Genomic DNA, 25,236 nt, shown 5'->3' on the forward strand with positions numbered 1-25,236 from the left:
CGGGGGATCACTGTATAAGACACCGGAGTATAAGACGCAATTTAGTTTTGGGGGAGGAAAATAGGGAAAAGTGTCTACTAGCATACTTAGTCTGGTCAGGTTTAGCATATTATTTTCTCCACTGGTTAAGGGCTTAAAAAAACCTTTATTCTGAGACGGTGACAATGAAAGAGCTTGCAAACCAGTAAGAGCTGGGAACATTGTTAGCACCTGGGTAGAACCGGAAAGAAACATTTGGAGCAAGTAAAGCAATGGGGGAAAAACCCTACAAAGACAGGGTTTGGAAAACATTTCTCACAGAGAGTAACAATGAAAGAGATTTGAAGCTGGTAAAAGCTGGGAGCATTGTTAGCACCTGGTTAGAGTTGGAAAGAAACATTTGGAGCAAATAGAGAATGGGGGGGGGAATCAAAGTTGGAGTTTGGAAAACATTCTTTGCAGAAATAACAATGAAAGAGCTTGCAAGCAGTTAGCACCTGGTTAGGGCTAGAAAGAAACTTCTTCTGAACAAGTTAGAGTAATGGGAAAAACCCTGCAAAGACTTAGGGTTTGGAAAACATTCTTCACAGAGAGAAACAATGAAAGAGCCTCCAGGGTAAGAACTGGGAAGATAGTTGGCAGCTAGTTAGGGCTGGGGGGAAAAGCAACATTCAGAGTATAAGATGCACTCTAATTATCAGTCTCTTTTAGGTAGAAAAAGGTGTGTAATCAGGACCAACACAGCCAATCAACCCGCTTGCAGCAGCTGAGCCAACACACCACACCCACCCACCCGTATTTATAGAGGGACAACAGATCAGACCACGCTTTGTTCGCCCAAGCACAAAGCTGAAAGCACCAGCCTGAAGATGGTGAGTGGGACCTTATCGAAACGTCGCCAGGATTCTAACAACCTTACACGGGAAAAGACCCAAATATGCCAAGACCTACACACATACAATACACAAATTTGCATTTAGCTTAAAAGCTAGGGTTAGATATTCTTTATTTATTTATTTAAATAGAGCTAGGATAGATTACTTTTAAATATTCTATATGGTGATATTATAAATTTTACTCAAGATAATTGAGATAAATGTTAATGAATAATAATGAATTCCAATAATAACTAAATTAGGAAATATAACGTAGTCATTTATTACTATATTTCTATCCATGTATTCTGGGCAAGCCAACATAATAATATTTAAAAAACACGAATCTCTTTCTCTCTAAATAATTTTTTAAGTTCATAACATGACATTGAGTCAAAATGGGAAAGAATTGATCTATAAGTAAAACTGTTATTGTCATACTAGTTTTGTAAGTACAAAGTGATAATGAAAAGAACCACTGTAAATTTATATTAATATCTAGTTTCTAATTTACCATTGTCTTCTGATAGATTATTCAACCCCAGAAAAAAAGCGTCTGCCTCAATATCCCTGAATTTTTTAATGTCCCCAACACAAGGTGTAATAGAAACTTTTATATTAAATGCTTTTGTTTCTCTCACCTCAAGTATCATTTTTAATAACCTTGCATTCCTGTCATTTTCAGTAATCATTTGTCTAAATAAAAAGGTCCCACTGACAGCATCTTCCTTTAATAATTACAGCACTCAATTGGATTTTAATACCATTTAATCCATAATCAATTTTGTTACAACTTCCTAAAATATAACAACCTTAATACATTTTATACATTCTACCTTGCATACTTTCTGAATGTGCTTTTATTTTTTACTATCATTATATACTGAGAAAATGTTGAAGTTGCTGTGTCTCTCATGGGAATCTAATATTATGAAGCTAAATCATAAAAAAAGTAAAGAGACAAACCAACTTTCCAGTTTTTGGATCACAGATAATAATCACAGATATGTCATAATCTTTTTAGGATTTGTCCATTTCAGACTTGCTCAATCTTCATACAAGCCAGTAAAACTATTCTAGCCTCCCAAAATACTCCTTGTGCACTTATTTGCAATCCAATTTCTACAGCATACTTTAATCCAGAATATTTTATTGTATTTATTGTAGATATTTATACACTGTAATTCTAGTCCCATCATTTCTCTAGATCTTCAATATCCATTTAAAAAATATAACTTGATCTAGATAATTAAGTCCATTTAATTTTTTTAAATTCCCACATTACATGTCCATAGTAGAAAGCCAAATCAAATGGCATTGCTCCAACTACAATTTCTTCACTATCCATCATGAAAAATGTCAACTACAGTAAAATTCCAGAGTTTTTGAGAGACATCTGTGAACCAATGCTATTATAAACTAATACATATATTTGCCTATGTCTTAGAATTATGAGCAAATTTAGTTAAATTATCCAATATTAGGCTAACACTGTTAAAACAAAGAATGGTTGTACAAACTTTGCGGCCAACTACCAATTCTGTAATAAATACTCCCCAATGACTGCAGTATTAGTAACAGTTAATTATAAAATATAGAGATGCAGAGAAGACTTGATACATAGTTCTTTGTTGTTACATCATATTTTTCTATTTTTTAAAAAACCCTTCAACTTAATGCCTCAGTCACACAAAAAACCTCTAAAGTTCGCCAACTCTGTTATTTTCTCATTTACCTACATGTTTTTATAAATCTTTTGAAATAAGTTTTAATTTTCAACCACTCAATCATAGTTCTTTTTTGGAAGGTACAATAAGTGGGGTAGGTCTACTGAAGCTTGCATTTCTTTTTAATGTACCTAAATGTCCTTTGAAAAAGTCAATGATGAAACTGTTAAGGTCAAGCAAGGACATCTGATGAAAAATTTTGGAAGCAAATCATGAAGGGGGTGTGTGTCTCAGAGTATCAAGCAGATGATAAAACAAAACTTCTGGGTTCATGTAACTTTGTTCCAAAAATACATAAATTTATGGATGAACTGACCGCTTTGCACACTACACTAAGAAAACAACATCCCAACTCAGAAACAACTCCATGCATCTTTGCTTAAACTAGTGTGTTCTGCGACTATGCCAATGGGTATAAAACAGAGTAGAGAGCTCAACTGCTGTAATAAATGGCTGAGACTAGCTATGGAAAGATGATGATGATGATGATAATAATAATAATAATTATTATTATTATTATTTATTAATTTGTATGCCGCCCCTCTCCGAAGACTGGGGCGGTGTTATCAAGCTGTTGATAATGTCAAATATGTAAATTGGAGTTTAGATTCATATCCATTATCTACTTGTATTTACTTATGTGGGATTAAATACAAAAAAAATAACTTCAGGACACTTTGCCTTAAGCACAAAACGTCTCAGGGTAGCTCAAGGTTCAACTGTGGCTTTCTTGGTGCTCTATGAGCTTGCATTTATTTGCTTGCAGAATATGTTTCATTTTCCAACTAGGTAACATCATCAATGCTACAGTTGACTTTGTTCCTTTGATTATATATAGCAATTTCCCTGCCAGTGTTGATGGGGATATGATTTTCTCTTTAGTGGTTTATTTATTATTATTTTATTTTCTGCTTGTTTGTCAGGTATCAACCCCATCTTCTCTGGGTATTGGTTGCTGGAGGAGGAAATCTTATCTTTTTGTTTCCTTCTTCAACACACAGAGATAAACCACATTTGCACACCATTCAAAAGAGACAATTAAAAAGTAAGGAAACAAAAAGACCAGAACACTTCCTCTCCAGCAACCAATACCCAGCTAAGGAAGGATTAACATCAGACAAAAAGAAAACAATACCCTAATCAAAACAGTACCAAGGAGAAAACCACACCCCCACCAACACTGGCAGGGCACTCACTAGCACTGATGTTACCTAGCTGGGTAATGAAATGAAAGCAAAAAACCAAACTCGGAGAGCACCGAGATCTCCAGAAATTAAATATGTCATTTGAGGCTGAAATCGAAACTGTCTTGCCATTAACAATTAAACCCAACTTATGTATATATCCCATAACCAGGAAAACAGATACCCAAGTCCTACATGCCCTCTCACACATGAGGCTTATACTGGTGAAGAATCCCAACAAAGTATGTTGATTATCCCCCCTCCACACACACACACACACAATCCCAGGGGCAATTTCCCATAATTCTGGAGATGTTTTGCGCTTAAGGCAAAGTATCCTTAAGTCAGTGTTTCTCAAGCTTGGCAACTTGAAAATATCTGGACTTCAACTCCCAGAATTCCCCAGCCAGCGTTCGCTGGCTGAGGAATTCTGGGAGTTGAAGTCCAAATATATTCAAGTTGCCACGGTTGGGAAACACTGACTTAAGTGACCAAAAAACCCCCAACCCTTAAAAATGACCAACTAAATTAGAAAAGTGTGGGGGGATGTTTCCTTGTTTTACAACAGGAACGGACTCCAAAAAATACACCGCAGTGAAAGGAAACCTACCAGCCAAACGAACTACTGCGAATATTCTTTCACACACACACCGCGACGTTCGCTTATGAAATGGATTCTGATGGGATTTGGGGGGAACGATCCGTATATATGCGATTTTTTTCCCCGCCGGTTAAAAAACGCAGCGCCTAAAATCCCAGCTCGGCCTTAAAGCGCCAGAAAGAACCACATACAAGGAAGGGATTCCGCGTTATTTCGCGCAAAGGCGGGGGGAAAAACCCCACGAAGAGGGACGTTTCCTCCCGATACAAGCCCCCCCCCCCCCCAAAAAGGAGAGGCGGCAGTTCCTCTGCCGTCCCTCCCTCCCTGGGGGACATGGACCCTCCCCCACCCCAGAGGAGTCACGAGCGCGCCAAGGGGACGAGCCCGGAGCCCCCTCCCCCCCCCCGCGGGCCCTTACCGCTAGGTCCTGAGGGACGGCCCCGCTCATAGCCCGCACGGTCCCGCTCCTCCAGGCCCGGGAGGGCAGAGCAGGCCCAGGCTCCGAAACCACTGCTTCTCCCTCGCCCGGACCTGAGACCAGCAACAGCAGGAGTCGCTTCCCCACCGGGGAGGCCGTGGCGTCTGCCATCCCGACTGGGCAGAACCCGCCGACGCCGCCGTGGTTCTCGACCTCGACCAGCCGCCACAGACACCCGAGCGAGTCCGCGACAGCTCTCCCTCTGGGGCCCCCCGAAACAACTGCCCGCCCTGTTCCCGGCGTACCCCGCGGCAGGCTCCGATGCATCCCGACGTGCCCCGCGCTTGGCCAACCGTCTCCCCCCCCCACGGCTCAGGGCTCCCAGAATGCAGCGCGCGCAACTCCTTTGATATTTACCTTTTTTTTTTTGCTCCCGGCATGCAACGCTGACCTTTACGTTCTTGGTGGCTTCGTTTGTTCCGCCGTTCCCCGCAGGAGGGCAGAGGGGGGACTGCGTTGTACGTGGTTAAAAACAATACACACACACACACAAAGACGCGCCCTCCTGGCTTGGGCCGGAACAGACGCTTAATTTGTTCAGCGGTGTTTTTAACAGGCCACATGTTAATGGAATAAATGTTAATTGAAGATTATTGTGCCTACCGTCCCTGTCCTATTGCCCTTTTTATTATTACTTTTTACTTATGTTTATACAACTCCTATCCTATACATGTTTGACCGAATAAATAAAATAAATCAAAAAGAGGAGTACATCCACTCTATATCGAACTGGCGCTTACTTTGGTACTATGGTAATAGCGCATCCTAACAAATTTCCATTGATAAGTTTTTCCTGAATTGCTGATGGTTGTGAATACTCAACTAGGTTATGGCCAAATGGTGTGGAAAATGTTTTAAAGGTTGTGTGTGTTTGTTTGTGTGTGTGTGTGTGTGTGTGTGTGTGTGTGTGTTGCAGTCAGCTGATTTCTTACAATGTTTGAACTAAGTCCCTGCAATTTTCTTGGCAGGATTTCAGAAATGATTTTGCCCTTGCCTCCTTCCTAGGGTTGGATTCAGTCACCCACAAGACAGGACCAGACCTCAGGGTCTCCTGGTTTCAGCTTCAATTTCTTAACCAATAACTACCCCAAAGTAGCTCAGATAATTACCTCGGGAAATGAGGGATAGGAAGGCTACACTAGCCTCCACATTTTTAAAGCAGGAAGACTACCACAGTGTTAACATGTTGACTAAGTCAAATATTGAGATTATGGCTGTAGCTGTTCAAAACTTTATTTCTATGTTCTCAAAAATGTGTAAAAATCTCTTTTTTCCAGATAATATAAATAACCTTTTAAAGTACTGTTTTCTTTGTGAAAAACTGTTATTTCTTTTATTTACATTACAGCTATAGTCTTTACCATTCCTTTTGGAACAGAAGCTCAGTTTTCTGTAACAAATTGTGGAAGATGCTGCCTTTAAAGGGAGAAGTTTGTGTACTTAATGTCTGTAGTCATTTCAAGCTTACCATTAATTCTGGAACCTTCATCAACAGCACTTTGATCATAGCAGGTTTATTTTACATCCTCACCCATCTTCAAGTTTACTAGCTTTTTCATTATAAGGAAAAGAAAGTTTACACCTGCACAATTAGATAATAAGGCAACACTTAAAGATACTACTGTACATTCCATCAGTATTAGTCAAGGCAGCCACACACTTAAATGAGAAGACCCATATAACCGTAAACGAAATATTTATTAAAATATATTCAAGAAACTGTCAAACTTCTAACAAAAGCCAAGAGGGAATTGAAGGGAGAAAAATCTGTACAGGAAATGTTGGAAATGCTTTTACATGCCTTATTAAGTTTCACAGTTTAGTTATTGTCTACAAAAATATATTTCTGAAACTCTTGTCCTCTATAAAAAGAAGCTGGCCAGCAACAGCAAATCTGACAAGCAGAATATTCCATAGGACAGAGTGAACTCCTCTTGCAGATTAACCTTGGCATGACTCAGAGTACTCCTGTCTTAATAACATTATGAAAAGACATTCTTTGGGATTAAGCTCCACATTAATTTTGAAGGAAGATTTAAAATGAATGTTCATTCTAATTTACTTCCTTAGGATGCATATAATTTGAGGTTGGAGCTATATGTCTAAACAATTAAGGAGTTGCTGAACAATGTTTGGTATCAGGAAAATTTAGCATTTATGTTCACTTTTACCCATTTTTGTGGTAAATGTTCTAAGAAACAAAAACATTACAATGTGCAACTGGAGCACTTTATAATCAGACCTAGCCTATCCTGTCTTCTAGAACAGAAGTTTGATTAGTCTAAAACCTGATGTGAATTCATAATTAATGCTCCTCTGGTAAGCTCAAAATTTCTAAATTCCCAAATATAGGTTTGGGTAATACTGGTTATTTTTAGGGATTTAAGATTTAAATCACTTTCCACCAGCAATAGGAGACTGTTGCAACTCTACTGTTAATATTTTTCTAATATGCTAAATAGCATATTTTCTAATCAAAACAAATATCTCACTCTAAACCAGCTGAGGTCCTCCCAGTTTTTCTGTTTGGAGGTTTTATCTTATAAATCTTTAGAGGTATCCATGTGTAAAAAATATTTTGCTTACTAACGTAGGCTGCCACCATGAATTGAGTGTATCTTATATTATTCCCTGAAACAGGCAAGATAGGAAATTGAGCAATCCCACAGCTTGGAACCTTGATCAGAAAACTTGAAAAGAAAAAAACAGGAATAATCAGCAACAAAGCAATTGCTGAAAAAACTGTACTAGAAACACAATATGATTCTGGGGCTATCACTTTCAAAATCTCTACTGCTGGAACCATAGGCATCCATGGGTGGACAAATAGAGGCAAGTGATGAAATGTGCAATGCAATGTAAATGGAAGTACAAAAACATGGGTTTTGGGTCACCATGTTATAATGCAAAATTCCTTCCCTTGTGGCATAATGTTAGCAAACTATAGACATCTGTAGCTGTAACCTATAGGTTCTGTAGCTATAAAGCCACAGTGATATTATATGGGTTACAAGAGACCAGTAAAATATACATCATTATCAGATTAAGAATATACAAAGGCTTATTTCCTCATCTCCAGGGCAGTAAGTATTTGACATCATACAAGTATAGAATCTTTAGTATTAGAATTTAATATCCTGAGAACTCCAGCTTTCATTTTTAAAGCATACAGTATTTATGCTTTTATGGTTGTAGCCATAATTTCATGTATTAACAACTAGTGAAGCTGAACTAAAAAAATAGCATTCTAGGGCTTCAATTTTCTTTCACAGTTCTCTTTTTCCATGGCTACTATTTCCTACAATCTAATTTTCATTTCCCTAATCCTCCATTTTTATGCCTTCTCAGTCACAACAAAACATTTCAAACATGCCTATTGGAAACAACTATGTCTTTTATGCTTTATAGATAATTTTTCCACTTCAATGCATGGAATGTGAACATTGTACACACCATTAAATCTGAGCTAGGCTGTTACTAAACTGGAGAACACAGCTTTTCAAGGGATGTTGCAAAAATATCTGCAAAGCTGTAGCATCACATGCTGTGATTCCTTCTGCCATCTTTACCTGGTTCAAAATTGGTTTACATGTAGAACTGATATTATCATACTTCTAGTTTTTTAGAATGAAAAAGAAAAGTATAGAAAATTTATGAAGAGATGGGCAAGGACCACCTCCACTCCTGATTTTTCAAACTTTTTAAGGGCTGGTATTAAATTATGCTTGCACCTTAATTCCAGTTTTTAATTGGTTAGAGATTTAGTACAAGGATTCAATAAAAAGCTGCCTTTGTTGCTTTTGCTCTAAAAGAAAATTATCTGAATGTTCACTGAAGAGTCACTGAAAGGGCCCCTATACCTAACTTTCACATATGTAATACTAACTTGTTAATTTACCCCACCCCAGATACTGCTAAAAAACCTGAGCATCCCAAGAGGTATCTGAATTTTAAACACATAATCATAATCATCCATGCCATTATGAAGCAACTATGACTCCCAATTATCAGAGCTTAGACTATATCAAACACTTCCAACTTACATTCTAAAATAACACATATCAAGGAATATGCCATCTCAAGCAAAAACAAAATCAGAGTATGATTTTCTCCATTAGTTTCTCACTCATATTAAAAGGGTTAAGCATCTGCCAGTTAGGCACTGGCATTAAAGTCTGAAGAACTATCAGAAGTTTGGGAATGTGCTAGCCAATTATTAACTTTTAGCTGTAAGCACAGATTGAAGTGGGTGGGTGTCTTACTTTATCTTTTTCCAGATTGCCTGACTAATAATTCTGTTTTAAAAAGTCACCACAAAGCAAATCAAGACAACTCCTAGGAAAGAAGAATTGCCATTCTCCACTCCCCAAATTTATCTCTTAGTATACTTAAGCAGATTGGTTAAAAAACCCATAATTTTTCATGCTAAAAATTCCAAACAATGTAAAAATAATATATATGAACATTAATAAATATTTTGTTTCATGATGAAATATATGCTGTGTAGACAATATGCTAAGGAAAAAGCAATTTCCCCCCACCCCCCAAAATTATACCCTAGTACTGCCTCTATATAGGGTTTAAATGCCTCATTTAAAACACACTCAAGTTAGAAAACTCTCATAGAACAACTGCATCTTTCAGGAAGAATGTGCATAGCTAGCTGCAGGCTTGAGAATAAGATTTGTTGGTTTGCTTGTTGCAAGACAAGGAATTCAGAGAAGAGTGGGAGTAAAAAAAAAGAAGACTGGACACACACATCCCTAATACATTTCACACTAAACAAAATTAAGGGGGCCCCCGAAATCCTAGCTTGCCCTTTGAAGCTATAAAGAAACGGGTCAAAGGAACTTCAATCCTAAATTAAGTTCTAGGATTTTACCTTTTTTCTCGCTGCAAAACTTGCACTATTTGTACGCAGACATCCTGTAACACAAAGCCTTGAGCTCTAAAATTCCTTCCTGTGTGGAGCTGAGTCCTCATTCCCTGAGCTGGGCTCAAAATCTCAATTCGATCCTCTTCCTTCTGTACGTAACCCGCCAAGCATCTCGACTATTAAAACAATTCAACTGGCTTTCTGTAAATGTTTTACATGCAAATTCCAGACAGAATTCCACATCCACCCTGTGTTTTTGTAATTATTGATCCATAAAGCCCTGGGAACAAATCATTCAACAACCACATCGGGTTAATGCAAGAAGGAAGGGTTGGAGTAGTAAGTGCTCACAACTGAGCAAGAATTCTGCTTCTTTCTATCAAGCAATCCAGATGCACAGCTTCCCCCACCCTATCCCAATACAGTGTTTTTATTACTGGTACCTGAGACGTAACTGATACTCAACCTAAGAAATCACGTTAAAAACCACGCCTGTCATAGAAATAATTGGAATTCATGTGTTCATCCAGGTACTGTTCAGTTCGGGTACTGTTTTCTTCTATATCATACACTGGAGGCAGGGGCAGATGAATTTGCATGTTAAAACTAAGCATTATCAAAATAATTAAAAATCACTACTTCATTGCCCCAGGTAAAGAAAGAGATTCACCAAGAGATTTAAACTAAATTCATTATAAAAATACCTGTTTAAAGGCAAAAGCTAGAATTTGCCAATAATGAAATGCATTCTCCTGTCCATTGAGGAAGCAGTCCAGGAGAGGAGGGGGTGTCACAATATGTCCTAAAAACAGGAGACCTTCCCTGTTTTATTTTAAGGGCTGAATAAGACAAGAGAGGTGCTACTGGTCAGTGGAGATTTCTCTGTCTGGCTCCAATTTGCTTGACTCTCCTGGAGAAGGAGTGTGTGGTGCAGAGTGAGACACAGAGGGAATGCTGTGAGCTACAATCCCCTCAACTGGTGGCTCCGGCAGCCCAGAGGTTCCTACTCCTACTACTCCTGGAGGAAACCTGTCATAAGAAAAAAAAAACCATACAGTAATTGAAAGTCACTTTGATAAGCATTCCTTTTACAATGTCACTGTTAAAAATTCAGAGTTACGTATCTTACCTGTAAGCTGTAGCTCCATTAAGCTCTGGATGTACAGCTGCAGGATCAATGCTAGACCACTGAGCCGCTAAAAGCAAGTATTCCTTGTTAACACAGTTCCTCAAACCATCAGGTATGTGACCTATGTTAAAGTCCACAAATGAAGAGAAAGATTATGCCAACATCCATGCTTATATATAAATATATATTTCAAAACATATCAAAAGTTCCTCTGACTACTTTGCTAATTTGCAGCGGGTAAACAAAGAAAAGAAAAGAAATACACAGCAAATCATGTACACATGAATAATCTGAGTTTTCCCTACAAAATTAGAGCCATAAAAAGATCCCTTGTTATGTATCCTATCCTTTATATTCATTTCCTATAAAGGCAACAGCAAGTTCAAAACTGGATACATACCTCTGGCTCATGATTCTCCTTTCCCCCCTCTCTCCAGTATTTACACTTCTAATGTCCAGTAGAACAAATAGAAGATTTTAATTAAAAAAAAAAGATATTATTGTGCTCAGGATGGAGGCTTACAACTAAAAAGGCAAGAAGTCATTTTCTCTCCATTTTTCTGCATATATTTCAGCTTGACATTTGACTCTCCACAATGTTTCAAAGGGATGGGATGGAGGGAGGGAGATATTCAGCAGAACAGAAGAATATGGAAGAACGGACATGTATCTCTCTATGAATGACGTGTGTGAAATTAAAAATGGTGTAGGCCTCCGCACTCTTGCTTTACTCCCACAGGTATGCCGCTCCTACAGTTACCCATGATTTAAAAGGAAAACCTTACAAATTAGCAATCTGAAGCTCAATTACACTGGACTTTGGAGATGTAGCTGATCAGCACAAGAAAATGCCATTGGGAAAAAGCTGAGTAGCCTGGAAGCTAAGCAGCATCAAACCTGATTAGGATTTGATGGGAGATTTTCAAGGAATATCCAGAGCTGTAAGCGAGTTTTGGGAATAAAGATAACCCAGATAGAAGATACTTTGGGTCTCTTGTAAAAAAAACATGTCTCCAAAATATTCACCAAAAATCAAAAGGAAATTGCACTTTTATTCCTTCTGCCATTAATGATATGGAACAAAGCAATATTCTGGCCATTTACTTCAGATTAATGTTTTCCTACTGCCAATGATAACAAGAAACAGCAATTTAGAACAGTTACTGAAAGGAAGACAAGGAAGACTATATATGCACACCAACATATCGGGGGGGGGGGGACTTATGACTTGAAAAAAATTAGATGTCCAGTCAAAACTAGGGATCAAAAAAGTCCATATATACCATGATACATAAAACACAATTGAAGAGGAAGGTCAATTCTTTACAAAGTACTTATTATTTGTTCACACACAAAATGGTGTGTAACCTGTTGCTATTACACAGACCTAGTCCAGTGAAGTCATTTGGGAAGCAACTACAGAGCTGGTTTTTCAATTACCTGTGATGGCTCTTCGGATCTCCTTAGCCGCATCCTCTCTCGACTCAATAGAAGCCTGTTCACTGTACCAGGCTGTGTGAGGAGTACAAATCACATTGGGAGCATCTTTTAGGGGCCCATTAGCAAAACTGTGATGTAGAGAAACAGGCATGTTTTGGATTATGATCGCTGGTGGCTCTAAGATGCAGAGAGATATGTATCCTATTGAAAACTGACGAAGGCCTGATAATGTAATTGTTACCTGAAAGGTTCTGACTCATGCACATCAAGAGCGGCCCCTCTGATCCTCCCTTCCTTTAGGGCTTGAGCTAGGGCCTTCTCTTCAATCAGACCTCCACGGGCTGTATTCACTAGAAAGCAACCCTGACGCATCTATATAGCAAAATATAGAAAGGGCCACTGAGATTAAATTATTGCACTAAAACAGCAATATGAAAATGATCATTGTAAAATTCACATGTATTTACTCATTAATTCATTTGTGTCTTGCCTCAATACAAATGTCCCAGGTGACGCTATATATAAATTAATCTGGCTTATCGAAACCTTGCTTCTATCCTTTCTAAACTAAAGGTGACTTATATGAATAGAGAGTGTCAAGACAACATCGTAACAAACATGAATAAAACCTCCATAAATCCTAACGCATTTGTTCCAATGAACTTAGATTTTTACAAATTTATTTTAAATAAAATATATACTACAGACAGTCCCTGGGTTCAGAACAAGTTATGTTCTTAACTTGTCTGTAACCCAATTTTAATATTAAGTCAGAACTTGTATTTACAAACAGACTATCTATTACTAAAAATGAGGGACAGCGTTGTCCTTCCTTGGGAAGACAAGCTGCTGAAATTGCTCCGTTTTTAAAGAAATCACTAAAAACTTCTGTAAACAGGCTGCATATTAACAATGTGCAGTTTCAACAGTTCCTGAAAGTATTACACAATTTCAATGGTTTGTCAGCTCAAGAAAGAAGAATGCTGTCCGCCATTTTTAATAATAGACAGTCCATTGGTATCTAGGTTTTTTCCTTAAGTCTGTTGTTCTTAACCAAGGGACTGCCTATGCCTCAAAACTACAAAGATTTGCATATGTTTTCCCGCTGTTCCAAAAACGAAGATGAACAGGTACAGTGTGAATTATTTTTTGCATAATAGTATTTCAAGCTTTGTAACTCAGAATCAGCATCTTGAATTGGGCCGAATTAACAGGCCCATTTCAGTTTCACTATTATAGGATCTCTAGTAGCTATACTTATCAGTGTCCTAATGGCTCCAGTTTAGACCAACTATACTTTCAGGATCATTTTCATGAATACCAAAAATTAAATGGGCTTACAGCAATCCATGTCAGAGGAAAGGCAACTTCACATTAGCCAATAATGGAAAAGGGTATTCTCCATTATTGAGACCACTTGTGTCGGTAATAAAACTGAATCAAGAAAGTCCCAAATGTGCACACCTTCTCTTTCACTCCCATTCCTAATTATCTACTCGCTTCTTAGATCTGAGAATTATCTGCCAAAGGTGTCTAATGACATCTGGTGTTAGAGTTAAGTTGAAATTTGTGCCCCTATACAACCCACTACTGTCTTCAAAAAATTATCTAGCACCTATATGAAAATTACATTTAGTACTCAGGTAATGTGCATAGGCATCCCACAGGGTGTGTGTTCTCTCCATTGCTCTTTTCTCTCTGCACCTCAAGGGTACCTTCTGTTCAAGTTCTGAAGTTTGCAGATGATACACTGGTTGTTGGCCTTATACTTGGAGTAACGTTTTGCAGAAGCTAGCCCACCCAGGTAGCCAAAGCAGCTAACCAGCCTGCCTCAGACCAGGATATCAGGAATCTTTATCTTGAAGATGACTGAAGACACGTACTGTAGTTTCTTAGGAAAATATTTACTTCTTTCATAGCAAACCTGCACTATTTATATACTGTAGCTATCCTTCTAGTAGTTACTATACAAAGTACTCACAATTCTCTATCTGCTATACTCAGTTACAATAGTCAGCTACAAGTCTTCAGCCACCACAAGCCACACTAATTTACAGGCCACTCTAAACCATACTAAGCTACAATACCCATAAGCCAAACCTACGCAAAGATGCATTATATACTTTTGTCAGCCAATCAGATTACATTTCAATTTGCATATTCACCGTGACTAAGCAGGTTTACAACTCTTCTCTCCTTCTGTAATTTGGAATACTGCATCAGGTAGGCCCCAATCTTGACAAAGACAGTGATGTCTCTGCATATAGACAGGAGGTTGAACAACGGGCCCTATGGTGCAGTTGCATCAGTCTGGATCAGAATATACTTAAAACCTAGGGCCATCACTGCTGAAGACCTAATTCTCACAGGACTGCCTGATATCTATGGATATAGACACAGCTTCCCCCTTAGTGTGGCTGTAGTATTATTATTTATCTTTCTTATTATCTTTCTTACTCCCCACCATTGATATTATGATTATCATTATTCTGTTGCTTTGCATGTACACGGAGAGCTTCTGCACTGGAGACAAATTCCTTATGTGTCTAATCATACTTGGCCAAATAAAGTATTTGATTCGATTCACTTGCTACATATAAACCTATGTGTGGCATTACTTTCCTGAAATTTGCATAATGCCCCGCTCAGGACAAAGCTGTACCTGTTTAATGGTGAAGTCATTGATGAGATGATGATTATGCTCATTTAGACTGCAGTGTAATGTGATGCAATCACTGTGCATTAGGAGATCTTGCAAGGTAGCCATCCGCTGCAATCCCAAGGAACGCTCCACTCCATCAGGCAAGTAAGGATCATAAAAAATAATGTTGAAACCAAAGGGTTTTGCACGTAGGGCAACTGCTTGCCCAATTCGGCCTTTAAAAAAGAAAGAAGAAAATATGGGATTCTTAAGCACAGTGTAAAGCATTGGTTGCATTCACACTTAATGCTAAGACAGGATTTGTTTTAGACAAAACAAACCTAAGCTGCCCAATGTTAACTTGTTGTTAGCCGCCCCGAATCTACGGAGAGGGCCGGCATACAAATCTAATAAATAAATAAATAAATAACTTGCTTTTCTCCAATTTCTTCTACCAATACGCTGGACATATCTGTAATATTCTAGTCATGGTAAAAGTGAATTTTATATATTTATAAGAATAATGGTGTGTGTACGTGAGAGAGACAATTTAACTGAATGATGGGGGAGGGCATATATTTAGGGATCTTTAATGATTTTGTGTTTTATCTCTTGGGATGGTATTTGATTTTTCTGAGATAAAACTGTTGCCTTTTAAAAAATTTGTGCTTCTAAGTTTTCATATTTCCACATAACACAGTTAAATTTTGCCTTTCCTTGAGGATTTCTGCTTATTGTAGATCTGCATTAATGAATGGGGAAACATTTTGGGTTTTAATACAGAACTATCACTAAGAGAAGCCATGATGTGAGATGCTAAGAACATAATAATTGCAGTCCAGTTTGGATGTGCAGCTATTTAGTTCTGAGACAGGGAAGGTACTTCCACGTAAGTGCTCTGGAAGTTGTCTAATGGTCCCAAGCAAATATGCAAGATAATCACCTATTTATTTAACAACAACACTGTTAGCTAGTGTTCTCTTTTTCTAATGACAAATGAACAACTTCAATTTAGAAAAAACACATATATCCGGCACAATGCCTACTCACCACAGATGTGCAAAATACATTTGATTTTGAAAGAGAATATTGCATTCTTTAACCAATTGTGAGTTGTGCACATCTATTATTTACTTTCTAACTCTTTCAATTCAATGCTCTCCTTCTGAAATTGAAGAATTCCAATACTTGGGTATACCTGACATTATTAGATATTAGTTATTAGTTTGTCTGATTATCTAAGCATTAACATATTAAGAATTAGGTTAAACTGGCTCCATAATCTTGGAAGAGCATGTTTAATAAAATAATTCAGATGTCACTATACACACACACACATATACACACACACACACATTATAAATACACATATATATGTATGTATGTAAATGTTTTTCTGTCAAGTCACCTGGTATACCCAAATACAGGTATATCAGTTTATCAGTTCTTTGTAAGTTTGAATGTGTGTGTGTGTGTGTGTGTGTGTGTGTGTGTGTTTCTCTGTCAATTGGCTTAGAGGTTAAAAGCACTGCATAACAAGGCAAGCAGCCCAGGTTCTAATCCCAGAAGGGTATGGCTAGCTGATGAGAGCTAAATAGTTTGAAATAGATCTATATTAGTCTCCCTTTATTTCTTATCAGCAAAAATATAAGTTTTTATATATACAGTATATCTCTCTCTCCCAATGTTACTCTATTGATGGCTCGTCTTACCATAGAGTAACTTTGGGCTACTTACAGTTAAATAAAAACTAAAAATTAAAAACAAATATTTGTTAAAAACAAATATTTAATCTTCCTCTCAACCTGCAACAAACAGCTTTTCTAATTGTGGCTTTCAGAGTAAGCACAAATCCTAACTTTGTTACCAGGTTAAATAGAAAGCAATGGATTTCTTTCAATCACCAAAGTAGAAAAGTAACAGGCATGTGAGAGGAGTACAAAAAACTGAAATGTTTGAATGTTTGATCACACTAGAACAGTATGTGCCAAATGCCCAAAGTGCATGAGAATGCATGCGTGTGCAAACCCCCAAAATGCAATGCATGCCCCCCCCCCATTTTTTGCAACCAGGTTGGTGCAGGATGTTTTGAAGGCCCAAAAAGGGGGGGGGGGGAGTGATGTGACATCCCAGCACCATTTTGGCTTCCAGATTGGTGCAGGAGGCTCTTCAGGCCCAAAATGGGGCATGGGAAGGTGTACACGTGGATGAACCCCCAAAATGCAATGGGAGGCATGCACCCTGTTTGGTCACACATGTGCGCGTGCTTCCCCTGCATGAGCCCTGCCCCCCTCTCCCATTGTTGACTTCCAGGCTGGTGTAGGCAGCTTTCCAGGCCAAAAATGGGGCATGGGGGGAGCCTCATATGACACCCCTACGCCCCATTTTGGTTTCCAGGTTAGTGCAGGAGGCCTTCCAGGCCCAAAATGAGGCACGGCAGGGGGGGCACATGTGCATGAACCCCCAAAACGCATTGGGACCAACCACCGTGCATGCGCCCTGTACACATCCCCACTGCCCCGCCATGCATGTGCGGCAGAGATCCGAATACCAGATCTCAGGAGGTGCACGCACATGCATGGTGGGGCAACGGCTGGAGTGCCCGCAGAGAGGACTCTGCATGCTACCTGTGGGCACGTGTGCCATAGATTCACCATCACGGCACTAGAGCATTATCCAAGATACAAAAAGCACCAACTGCTTACCAAGGCCAATGATGCCCAAGGTCTCTCCACGGATACGTACAGCACCACCAGCTACTTCTCTGATTTGCTCCATACTCGAGGCTCTGTTTCCTTCTCGCATGGCTTGATGAAGCCATGTAACCCGACGATAGAGGTTCAGGATGTGGCAGAGGGTAGAATCCGCTGTTTCTTCTACAGAAGACGAAGGGATGTTGCATACTGCAATGCCTTAAGAAATGGGGACACATAATGCATTTTACTAACCTCCTGATATAATCTCAGCATTTTGTTATCAATCCAATCCTGTACCTAAATTTTATGTAGGCCAAATTCTTTTCCTGTCAATTATATTGCCATGGAAATAATCTATTGAGAATCATACACCATTAGTGAATGAGTGAATCCCTGCCTTATTTTTCTTTCTTAAAATTTATTGTTTATTAAGTATTTAATAGAATAAAAGAGAATTCAAGGGAAAATGGAAAAAAAATAAAAAGGAGAAAAATAAGATTAAAAAATATGATTTCTAACTTTTCAACAGATACTGTAGTTACAGCCTTATAGTCCCTCTTCCTTTTATACGTTATACAAGTTCCTCCAACCCCTCGTTCTTCTTTCCCTTTCTCTTTCTACAGAATCTATTTTATCCTGCTCTCTGTCTAACAGTTACTAAGAAAAGAGCAGGTAACTTTTATCAGATTGCATGACTGATTGTCTGTATCGGATTATTGATTGCATTCAAATAGTAGCTTTGTTTAATTTTTTTTATTGTGGCAGATTTTCCTACCCTGCTTCTTGAAATTATTTTAATTGACTGAACTTGAGTTTTTACATTATCTGTTGTAAAGTTACATCTCAGACAAAAGAACTGTTTCTGATCAAGCACACCATAACTTGGGAATATTATTATTTTGGCAAAATTCTCATTTCAAGAAAGTGTAAACTTGAAGCTCAAACAAACATTTGAAAGGATCTCAATAATTCAGTATCATGCAAGACTAGAAAGCTGGACCTAAAGAAATTATAAACATCTTCAGATCAGCTTCTCAACTACTGAAACAACCTTACTTATGAAATGTTAAATTACATTTTTCTTTCTTCAGTTATATCAGGTTGATTCAATTATCTGAATTTAATAATCCCAGTTCATCTAAATAATTTAGATCTCATTTCAATATGTATTTACTTAAAACAATAATATAAATAAGGACAAATTATCTGGAAATAAAAAGATTGTAAGACCTAAGAGTTACATCACTGCTTTCAAAACAAAGAAAGCAATCAATCACTTGCCTGAAGAAACCGTATACAATATAGACAAGATTTGGGCTCCATTTATATTTAAGAAAAAGCATATCATACTTATGGGTTTCAAGCCATACTGTATGTTTTAGCCAAGTAATTATTTTTCAGTTCAATTCTCTATTTCCAATATAAGGATAATAACTTAAAACAATTAAAATTCTTATGAAAACAAAGTAAATTTATTTTTGCAAATTAGGAAATATTCTACTTGCCTCTCGGAATTTTTATTTATTTTTAGTAAATTCAGCACCACTCCAAAACTGAATACAGGGGAAGATGTACTCCCACCCTACCCACCAACTCTCCAATATTCCTTTTTTTCCCATTGCACTGGGATCACCATACCTAATTCTGCAGCTGACTTGATATCCACATTGTCATAGCCACTGCCAATTCGCACAATGACCCGGAGAGCTTTGAACTTCTCCAGGTCCTGGCGCGACAAGGTAATGGTGTGGTACATCAGAGCCCCAACAGCTTCATTTAAAACCTAGAAGAAGACAGAATAACACAAATATGCTTACTTCATAGCATTAGAATTAGTGAGCTCAGGATTCCACAATCTAACTTATTATTCAGCATTCCACTTCTGATCGGCACTTTATTTGTTGTTCAATGAACTGCAAAGTACTCCAAGGAAGGAATGGAATGTGAAAGACAGAAAGAGAATATAATTGCTTCTTCAAAAGGACAAACGCTATCACTCTTTTCTTCACATCCTTTTAAATTCACAGACAAAAAAGAGAAAGAACTGTTTCACTCTCCTCCTACTGGCCTTTCATACTTAAGCAGACTAGCAAAGTGCAGTATGCATTATCTGCAAAATCTGCCACACAAAGGACCATCTCTTTTGAGTTCTTTTAAGTTCCCATTGGTTTCCATAGAATTTGGTTCAAAATGAGCAACTACAAAATAATGGCTAGCTCTCAAAGCAGAATTTATGGATTCTAGAACAAACTCATTTTTCACTGAATTTCATTCAAGGGAAATTTCTCTCCTCCCCTTAAAAAGAACACTTACCTTTTCATGGATTTCCTGAGTTGATTGTGCATCACAGAAAGCCACTGTGGCAACATCTTTCAGGATAGGCATTTCTACAGTGCAATCCCTGCCATCAAGGAGGGCAACCAATGGACGAGCTGGCATTGGACCATTACCAATAGGGGGCCTTATGCCTACAAAAGAAAACAGCATTATTCACCTACAAATTAAAATGAAAGGTATACTTCTACTAGTCCCATTGCAAATCAATTACAACATCTCAATATGTCAGGTTTTGGGAAAAATTGAGGAACAATATTAGATTACTGATAGAGAGCTTTTTATAAGTGCAAAAAATATCAAATTCATATTCTACCATTTTTTCAATAAGATTGGGAAAGAAACCTCTTTTTTAATAGATGTATAATAACACAATTATATATTACATGGAAAAGTACTGTCAATCATTTTACAGAACTGATTTACAATATGTATAAATCACATACTGTATATTGAATACATACACAAAATTGTTTTTTTTTCATTTATCATATCTTGTAGCTTTATCTCATAACACCCCTTCAGAATATTCAAAATATTTGATGTACTAAGTTATACATTTTTGAAATTTACAAAAGTAATAAAATGGTGTCATAAATTATCTGATTGAGTTATGGGTCTGACTTATCATAGGCCTATATTTGTTAAACTGAGTTTTTAAAGAGGAATTTGTGATTTTTTAGCATTACTATTTCCAATTATATTATTGCCTTCATAAATAAATATTTTATAAAATAAAGTTTATTATATAAAAAACCTTTATGTTTATATTTTAAACAGAAGATTCCTATCTGGAATCCTTGCGGGTTGCTTTAATTGGAACAGAAATTACTGAACAAATAAGCCAATAGCCTGATCATTATAAGGGAACACTCAGCAATGCTTTAAAAATTGAAAGTTTCATAAAGAAAGCAGTAATATGGAAGGCACTAACCCATTATTTAATTGCAAATATTGACTAAGTTAATAATTCTAATGTCTTTTCAACAATTTTGGGGAACGGAATAGTTGTGATTTTGCACACAAATATCTTTTATCAACCTTTTAATATTTTATGTGGTTTCAAACCTGAATAGCAAAAAACAGAAAAGAACCACTTAAGAAATAGTTATTACATCTGAAAAGGAACTCAACTTGTTATCTCCTAACTAAAGAAATGATGAAAAGCACAATAGAAATGCACAAATGTTTCAAAATACTATACTAGTCTTACCAACAATGATATAACTCAAAGATGGAAACTGAGTCCATAGTTCTCATTAAGTTAATAGTTATTAACATTAAGTTTTGCTTTAGCAAGATATGTGAGTGTAATGTAAAATAATTATGAATTAGTAAGTCAATAAGCCTAACCAACTGTAACACAAACACTGATTATATTACCTAGTTTGGTAGTAAAACATCTGCAAACAACCAAGCTCAAAGGGCACCAAGGACCCTACAGTTCAACTCTTAGCTAAGAATATTCTTTTATTGCTAGCCAATTGTATTTATGCAGTAAACCATGATTTAGCAAGCCTTAGATAAGTGTGATATGCTAACCCAACTAAATATATCCTTAAAAAGTTAAATACAATATAATTTGAGCCCCAAATAAAGTAAAAGAAAACCCGCTTTCTAATCCCTAGCTATTAATGGAATAATTCTCAGAGCAAGAATCAAAAAGATTTCAAATATATTGTAAGCTGCCCTGAGTCTCAGGAGAAGGGTGGCATAGAAACTGAATTAATAAAATAAAATAAAATAAAATAAAATGTTCTGCTGGCCTTGTTAGCCAGACAGAAAACTATTGGGAAGCTAGGACACTTAGGCATGTTGCTTTTCTGTTCCCAAAGAAGAAAGCATTCATCATGCATAAAAGTCTGAAGCTAGAATCAGAAGAGCTTGCTCTTCTGAATGGAGGAACCTGTATCACCTTGTGTTCACTAATGGCTTTCTCTTAATATCATAAGGGGCAAGTGTAAGTGTTATCTTCTGTATGAGGTAAACAACACTAAATTGGGCAAAACTTAATTCAATTCAATTTATTAGATTTGTATGCCGCCCCTCTTCGAAGACTTAATGTCATATATCTCTAGGTATCTATCATTGCCAGGCTCAAGGTTGATTCAGCTTTCCATCCTTCCAAGGTGTATAAAATGAGGACCCAAATTGTTGAGGGAAATATGCTGATTCTCTAAACTGCTTAGAGAGGGCTGGAAAGCACTGGAAAGCATATATATAAGTGCTACTGATACTGCATAGCATCATTTAGGCTTCAGTTCAAAACAAGACTGACTTATATGCAACAATTTGCTTCCTTTAAATCATTTATTTTTCATTTACTTATTCAGGGGCAATTTTATTAGTTTTTATTGTATTATTATTATTATTATTATTACTACTACTACTACTACTACTACTACCACTACTACACCGGGGGGGGGGGGGGGGTGTGTTAATAAACAGCTTCAAAATCTGCCCAGAAAATTTCGGTTAGATGCCATAAAATATAATATAAATATATTATATAGAATATAGAATATATAAATAGAAGTAATACCCCACAGAAATTTTAGAAAATAAAACAACTGGTCCTCAATTGCTACAACTTAATACAAAAAGGTGAAGGATAAAAGATGCACACAATTCAAATGTATGCTTTTTAGCCAGCAGAAAATGAGTTTAGATTAAAAGGCTGAACTTTTTTTTGACCCACCTGCAAGAAACCCAGAAGGTACACATTAACAGAGAAGACGTACGTTTTTTGCTTTTCGATGGCAAATCACCATCATCTATGACAGCAGTCACCAACCAGTGATCCATGGACCACTGGTGGTCCGTGAGAAAATTTTGGTAGTTCACAGAAAAATTATTTGCATTTTTTAAAATACTACACTAAATACTGTTTATCTTTTAAAAAAAATCATATAAGTGGTCCGCGGGATCTTAAAATGATGAATTTAGTGCTCCTGAGATCTGAAAGGTTGGTGACTCCTGATCTATGATATATTATTATTATTATTATTATTATTATTATTATTGTGTGTATATAATAATAATCATAATAGTAATTTATTAGATTTGTATGCCACCCCTCTGCAAGGACTTGGAGCAGCTCACAACATATATAATGTATATATATAATTTATTTTATATATACACAAAATTATATAATGTATATATAAAATTTATTATATGTATATATGCGCACACACATACATACATATACATGTATACACACACACACACACATATAAAATTTATTATAAATAAATATATTTTGAAAGAGACACTTCACATATATGGACATCTTTTAAAAAAAACAGCACTATTAGACGTTTTCTGCCCTTCTGTCAAGTGAGGATCATAAGGCTCTCCGAGTTCATGGGATATGTATCACAAGAGCTGAGATGGTGGTCTCCCCCCAAGGAAAGAGGAGACAGACCGCGGGTTTTAAGTAACGGATCGGGACTGGCGGGTGTAACCTGGGCATCTCGGACCACGGGCCATAACTCGAGGATCTCCATTTTTTTCCCAAGGAAGGATTCGCTCACAACGCCTCACAGCCGAGGCGGGCGGGCGGGCGCGAATACTCCCACCAGCAGCCTTCTGTCACAACACCACGTGGAGAGAGATTTCGGGGCACGAGGTCCGAATCGTCCGGCAGCCTTCCCGACGCTGGGAGAGTTTCTTGGCCGCCCGGTGCCCGCCATCCCTTCCTTCCGAAAGCTCAGCACGTTTGTTTTTGTTTTGTTTTACCTTCGCAAATGCGGTCCAGCCTCTGGCGCTTCACTTTGTGCCTGTCCATGAGACACACCGCAAATGGGCCTGGAGGGAGGGGGGGGCGGCTCTGAGCAGGAGAGCGGGCAAGCGAGGCGGGAAGAAGACGAAGAGTAGCAGCTACGAAAGCCGAACCCTGACTGGGCGAGCGGCGGAATACTCGAACTCGTCCCCCGCCGGGAACTGGCGGCGGAGGCAGCGGCCTGGGCCTCCTAACGTCTGAGGTCGTGGGGAGGGAAGGCGGGAATAAAGAGCCAGGCCCGGTGGCCCGAGGAGGCGCAGGATCCCGCTGTCGCCGTCGTCGTCACCGCCGCCGCCTCCGGCTGTGTCTTCCCCGCCGCTGCCCTTCCCCCCCCTCCCCTCACCGGCCTCCGAAACGGAAACGGAAGGGCTGGGCCTCGGAAAACGAGATTTCCCGGCACGGGCCCGACCGGAGCGTCTAGCGGGCTCTGCAACCATAGAGTCGCTTCTAAAAAGTTTCCCACGCTTCCGGTCTGGCTCTCGAGCTGTAATAAATGCGGATTCCGTGGGATCGGCGTTATCAGCGGTGATGTCAGCGCAGGATCGGCAATGCCTCGTCCTTCCGCTTTTTCTTTTCCTCGTTTAATTTTACCTTGGCTAAGAACCCGGTGTTTGTTTTGTATTTTTGTGGGCGACAAGCTACGTAAGATTGGGAAATATGAATGTGGCTGAACCTCTTCACAGAGCTGTGCCAAATAAAGAGGAAAATTTGAATATACTGGATTTATGTGAGATCATGTGAAATTTTTTCATATTTTAAAAAGGGGTTTACTCTTTAATCTTGTAAGAGTAAAACCAAAATTACAGCTTTTGCTCCCTCTAATTAAATAAAATATATAATATACATTTCATCAACGGGGAATTCAGAGCATACCATGGTCTTTGGAGACTGAAGGATGCCAATGCACATACTTCATGCCAAAGAGTATATTAAAATACATTTTTGTCTTCATTCCTTTTCTTTCAATAGTGAAACCACTGGTTTGAGAGATAGCAGACAGCATCGTTCAAAAACTATTCTCATGTACGTTTTTGTAAGTTTGGCAAACAGGAAAATGTTAATTCTTTTCAATAGAATAAAATAAAGCTTTATAGTCGGACAACAAGATGATATTTCTTGAATTCAAAAGCAAAGGGCAAAATGCTTCATTAGACAAAAACAAATGTCTACGCAATGTTCAGTTTAATTTTGCTGTATATCTTCCTATATTAGCATGTAGATTAGAATTCTAAGCTGAAAAGTAACGTGGATGAAGATTCATCCAGTAAAAACATTCTACAGGATTGTAAGATGATTTCAAATGACTGTATCACTGTATTTTTAATTTTAAAAAATCAATCAATTGTATTGCATATGTAGGACTTTATTAAGTATATATATTTTCTTTCTTTTTAAATAAAGGTCTCTGGGTGTTGTGATCTGGGACAGATCAAAAAGTTGCCAAGAACAGCAAATTTGTCAAATTGCCAACAAGGTTTTCTTCCAGTCTATC

At 37.9% G+C, this 25,236-nt stretch overlaps 2 protein-coding genes across 10 annotated transcripts in view; both read right to left on the bottom strand.

Moving 5' to 3' along the window:
- KDM3B (lysine demethylase 3B) overlaps positions 1 to 5,080 on the bottom strand; it is a 68,104-nt gene extending 63,024 nt beyond the window's left edge. For 8 of the 9 annotated variants that reach the window (XM_070738886.1, XM_070738882.1, XM_070738885.1 and 5 more), the window contains exon 1: positions 4,785 to 5,080. In XM_070738886.1, the coding sequence (XP_070594987.1) occupies positions 4,785 to 4,955 (171 nt within the window). In that variant the 5' untranslated portion in view covers positions 4,956 to 5,080. Of the gene's footprint in view, positions 1 to 4,375; positions 4,439 to 4,784 lie in introns of those variants that run through there. The other variant, XM_070738887.1, reaches the window with a different exon arrangement.
- Positions 5,081 to 6,523: 1,443 nt separating this feature from the next.
- Positions 6,524 to 24,102, bottom strand: LOC139160663 (C-terminal-binding protein 2). Its single transcript, XM_070738802.1, has 9 exons — positions 23,702 to 24,102; positions 19,940 to 20,094; positions 19,265 to 19,409; positions 17,636 to 17,842; positions 14,952 to 15,166; positions 12,531 to 12,661; positions 12,290 to 12,417; positions 10,850 to 10,970; positions 6,524 to 10,749 (listed from the first exon to the last, which is right to left on the bottom strand). Exons 1-9 carry the CDS (start codon positions 23,748 to 23,750, stop codon positions 10,581 to 10,583), a joined length of 1,320 nt encoding a protein of 439 aa, XP_070594903.1. The 5' UTR covers positions 23,751 to 24,102; the 3' UTR covers positions 6,524 to 10,580.
- Positions 24,103 to 25,236: the final 1,134 nt, after the last annotated feature.

This window comes from Erythrolamprus reginae, chromosome 2, assembly GCF_031021105.1.
Source record: "Erythrolamprus reginae isolate rEryReg1 chromosome 2, rEryReg1.hap1, whole genome shotgun sequence".
In the NCBI taxonomy this organism is placed as follows: domain Eukaryota; kingdom Metazoa; phylum Chordata; class Lepidosauria; order Squamata; family Dipsadidae; genus Erythrolamprus; species Erythrolamprus reginae.

Excerpts from the sequence above, each read along its gene's own strand:
- LOC139160663 (XM_070738802.1), bottom strand. The coding sequence starts at position 23,750 with ATGGACAGGCACAAAGTGAAGCGCCAGAGGCTGGACCGCATTTGCGAA. Across the intron at positions 17,843-19,264 it reads CAAGTCAGCTGCAGAATTAG|GCATTGCAGTATGCAACATC; the intron begins GTATGGTGATCC and ends CCATTTCTTAAG. Across the intron at positions 10,971-12,289 it reads GATCCGAAGAGCCATCACAG|GTCACATACCTGATGGTTTG; the intron begins GTAATTGAAAAA and ends ACTTTAACATAG.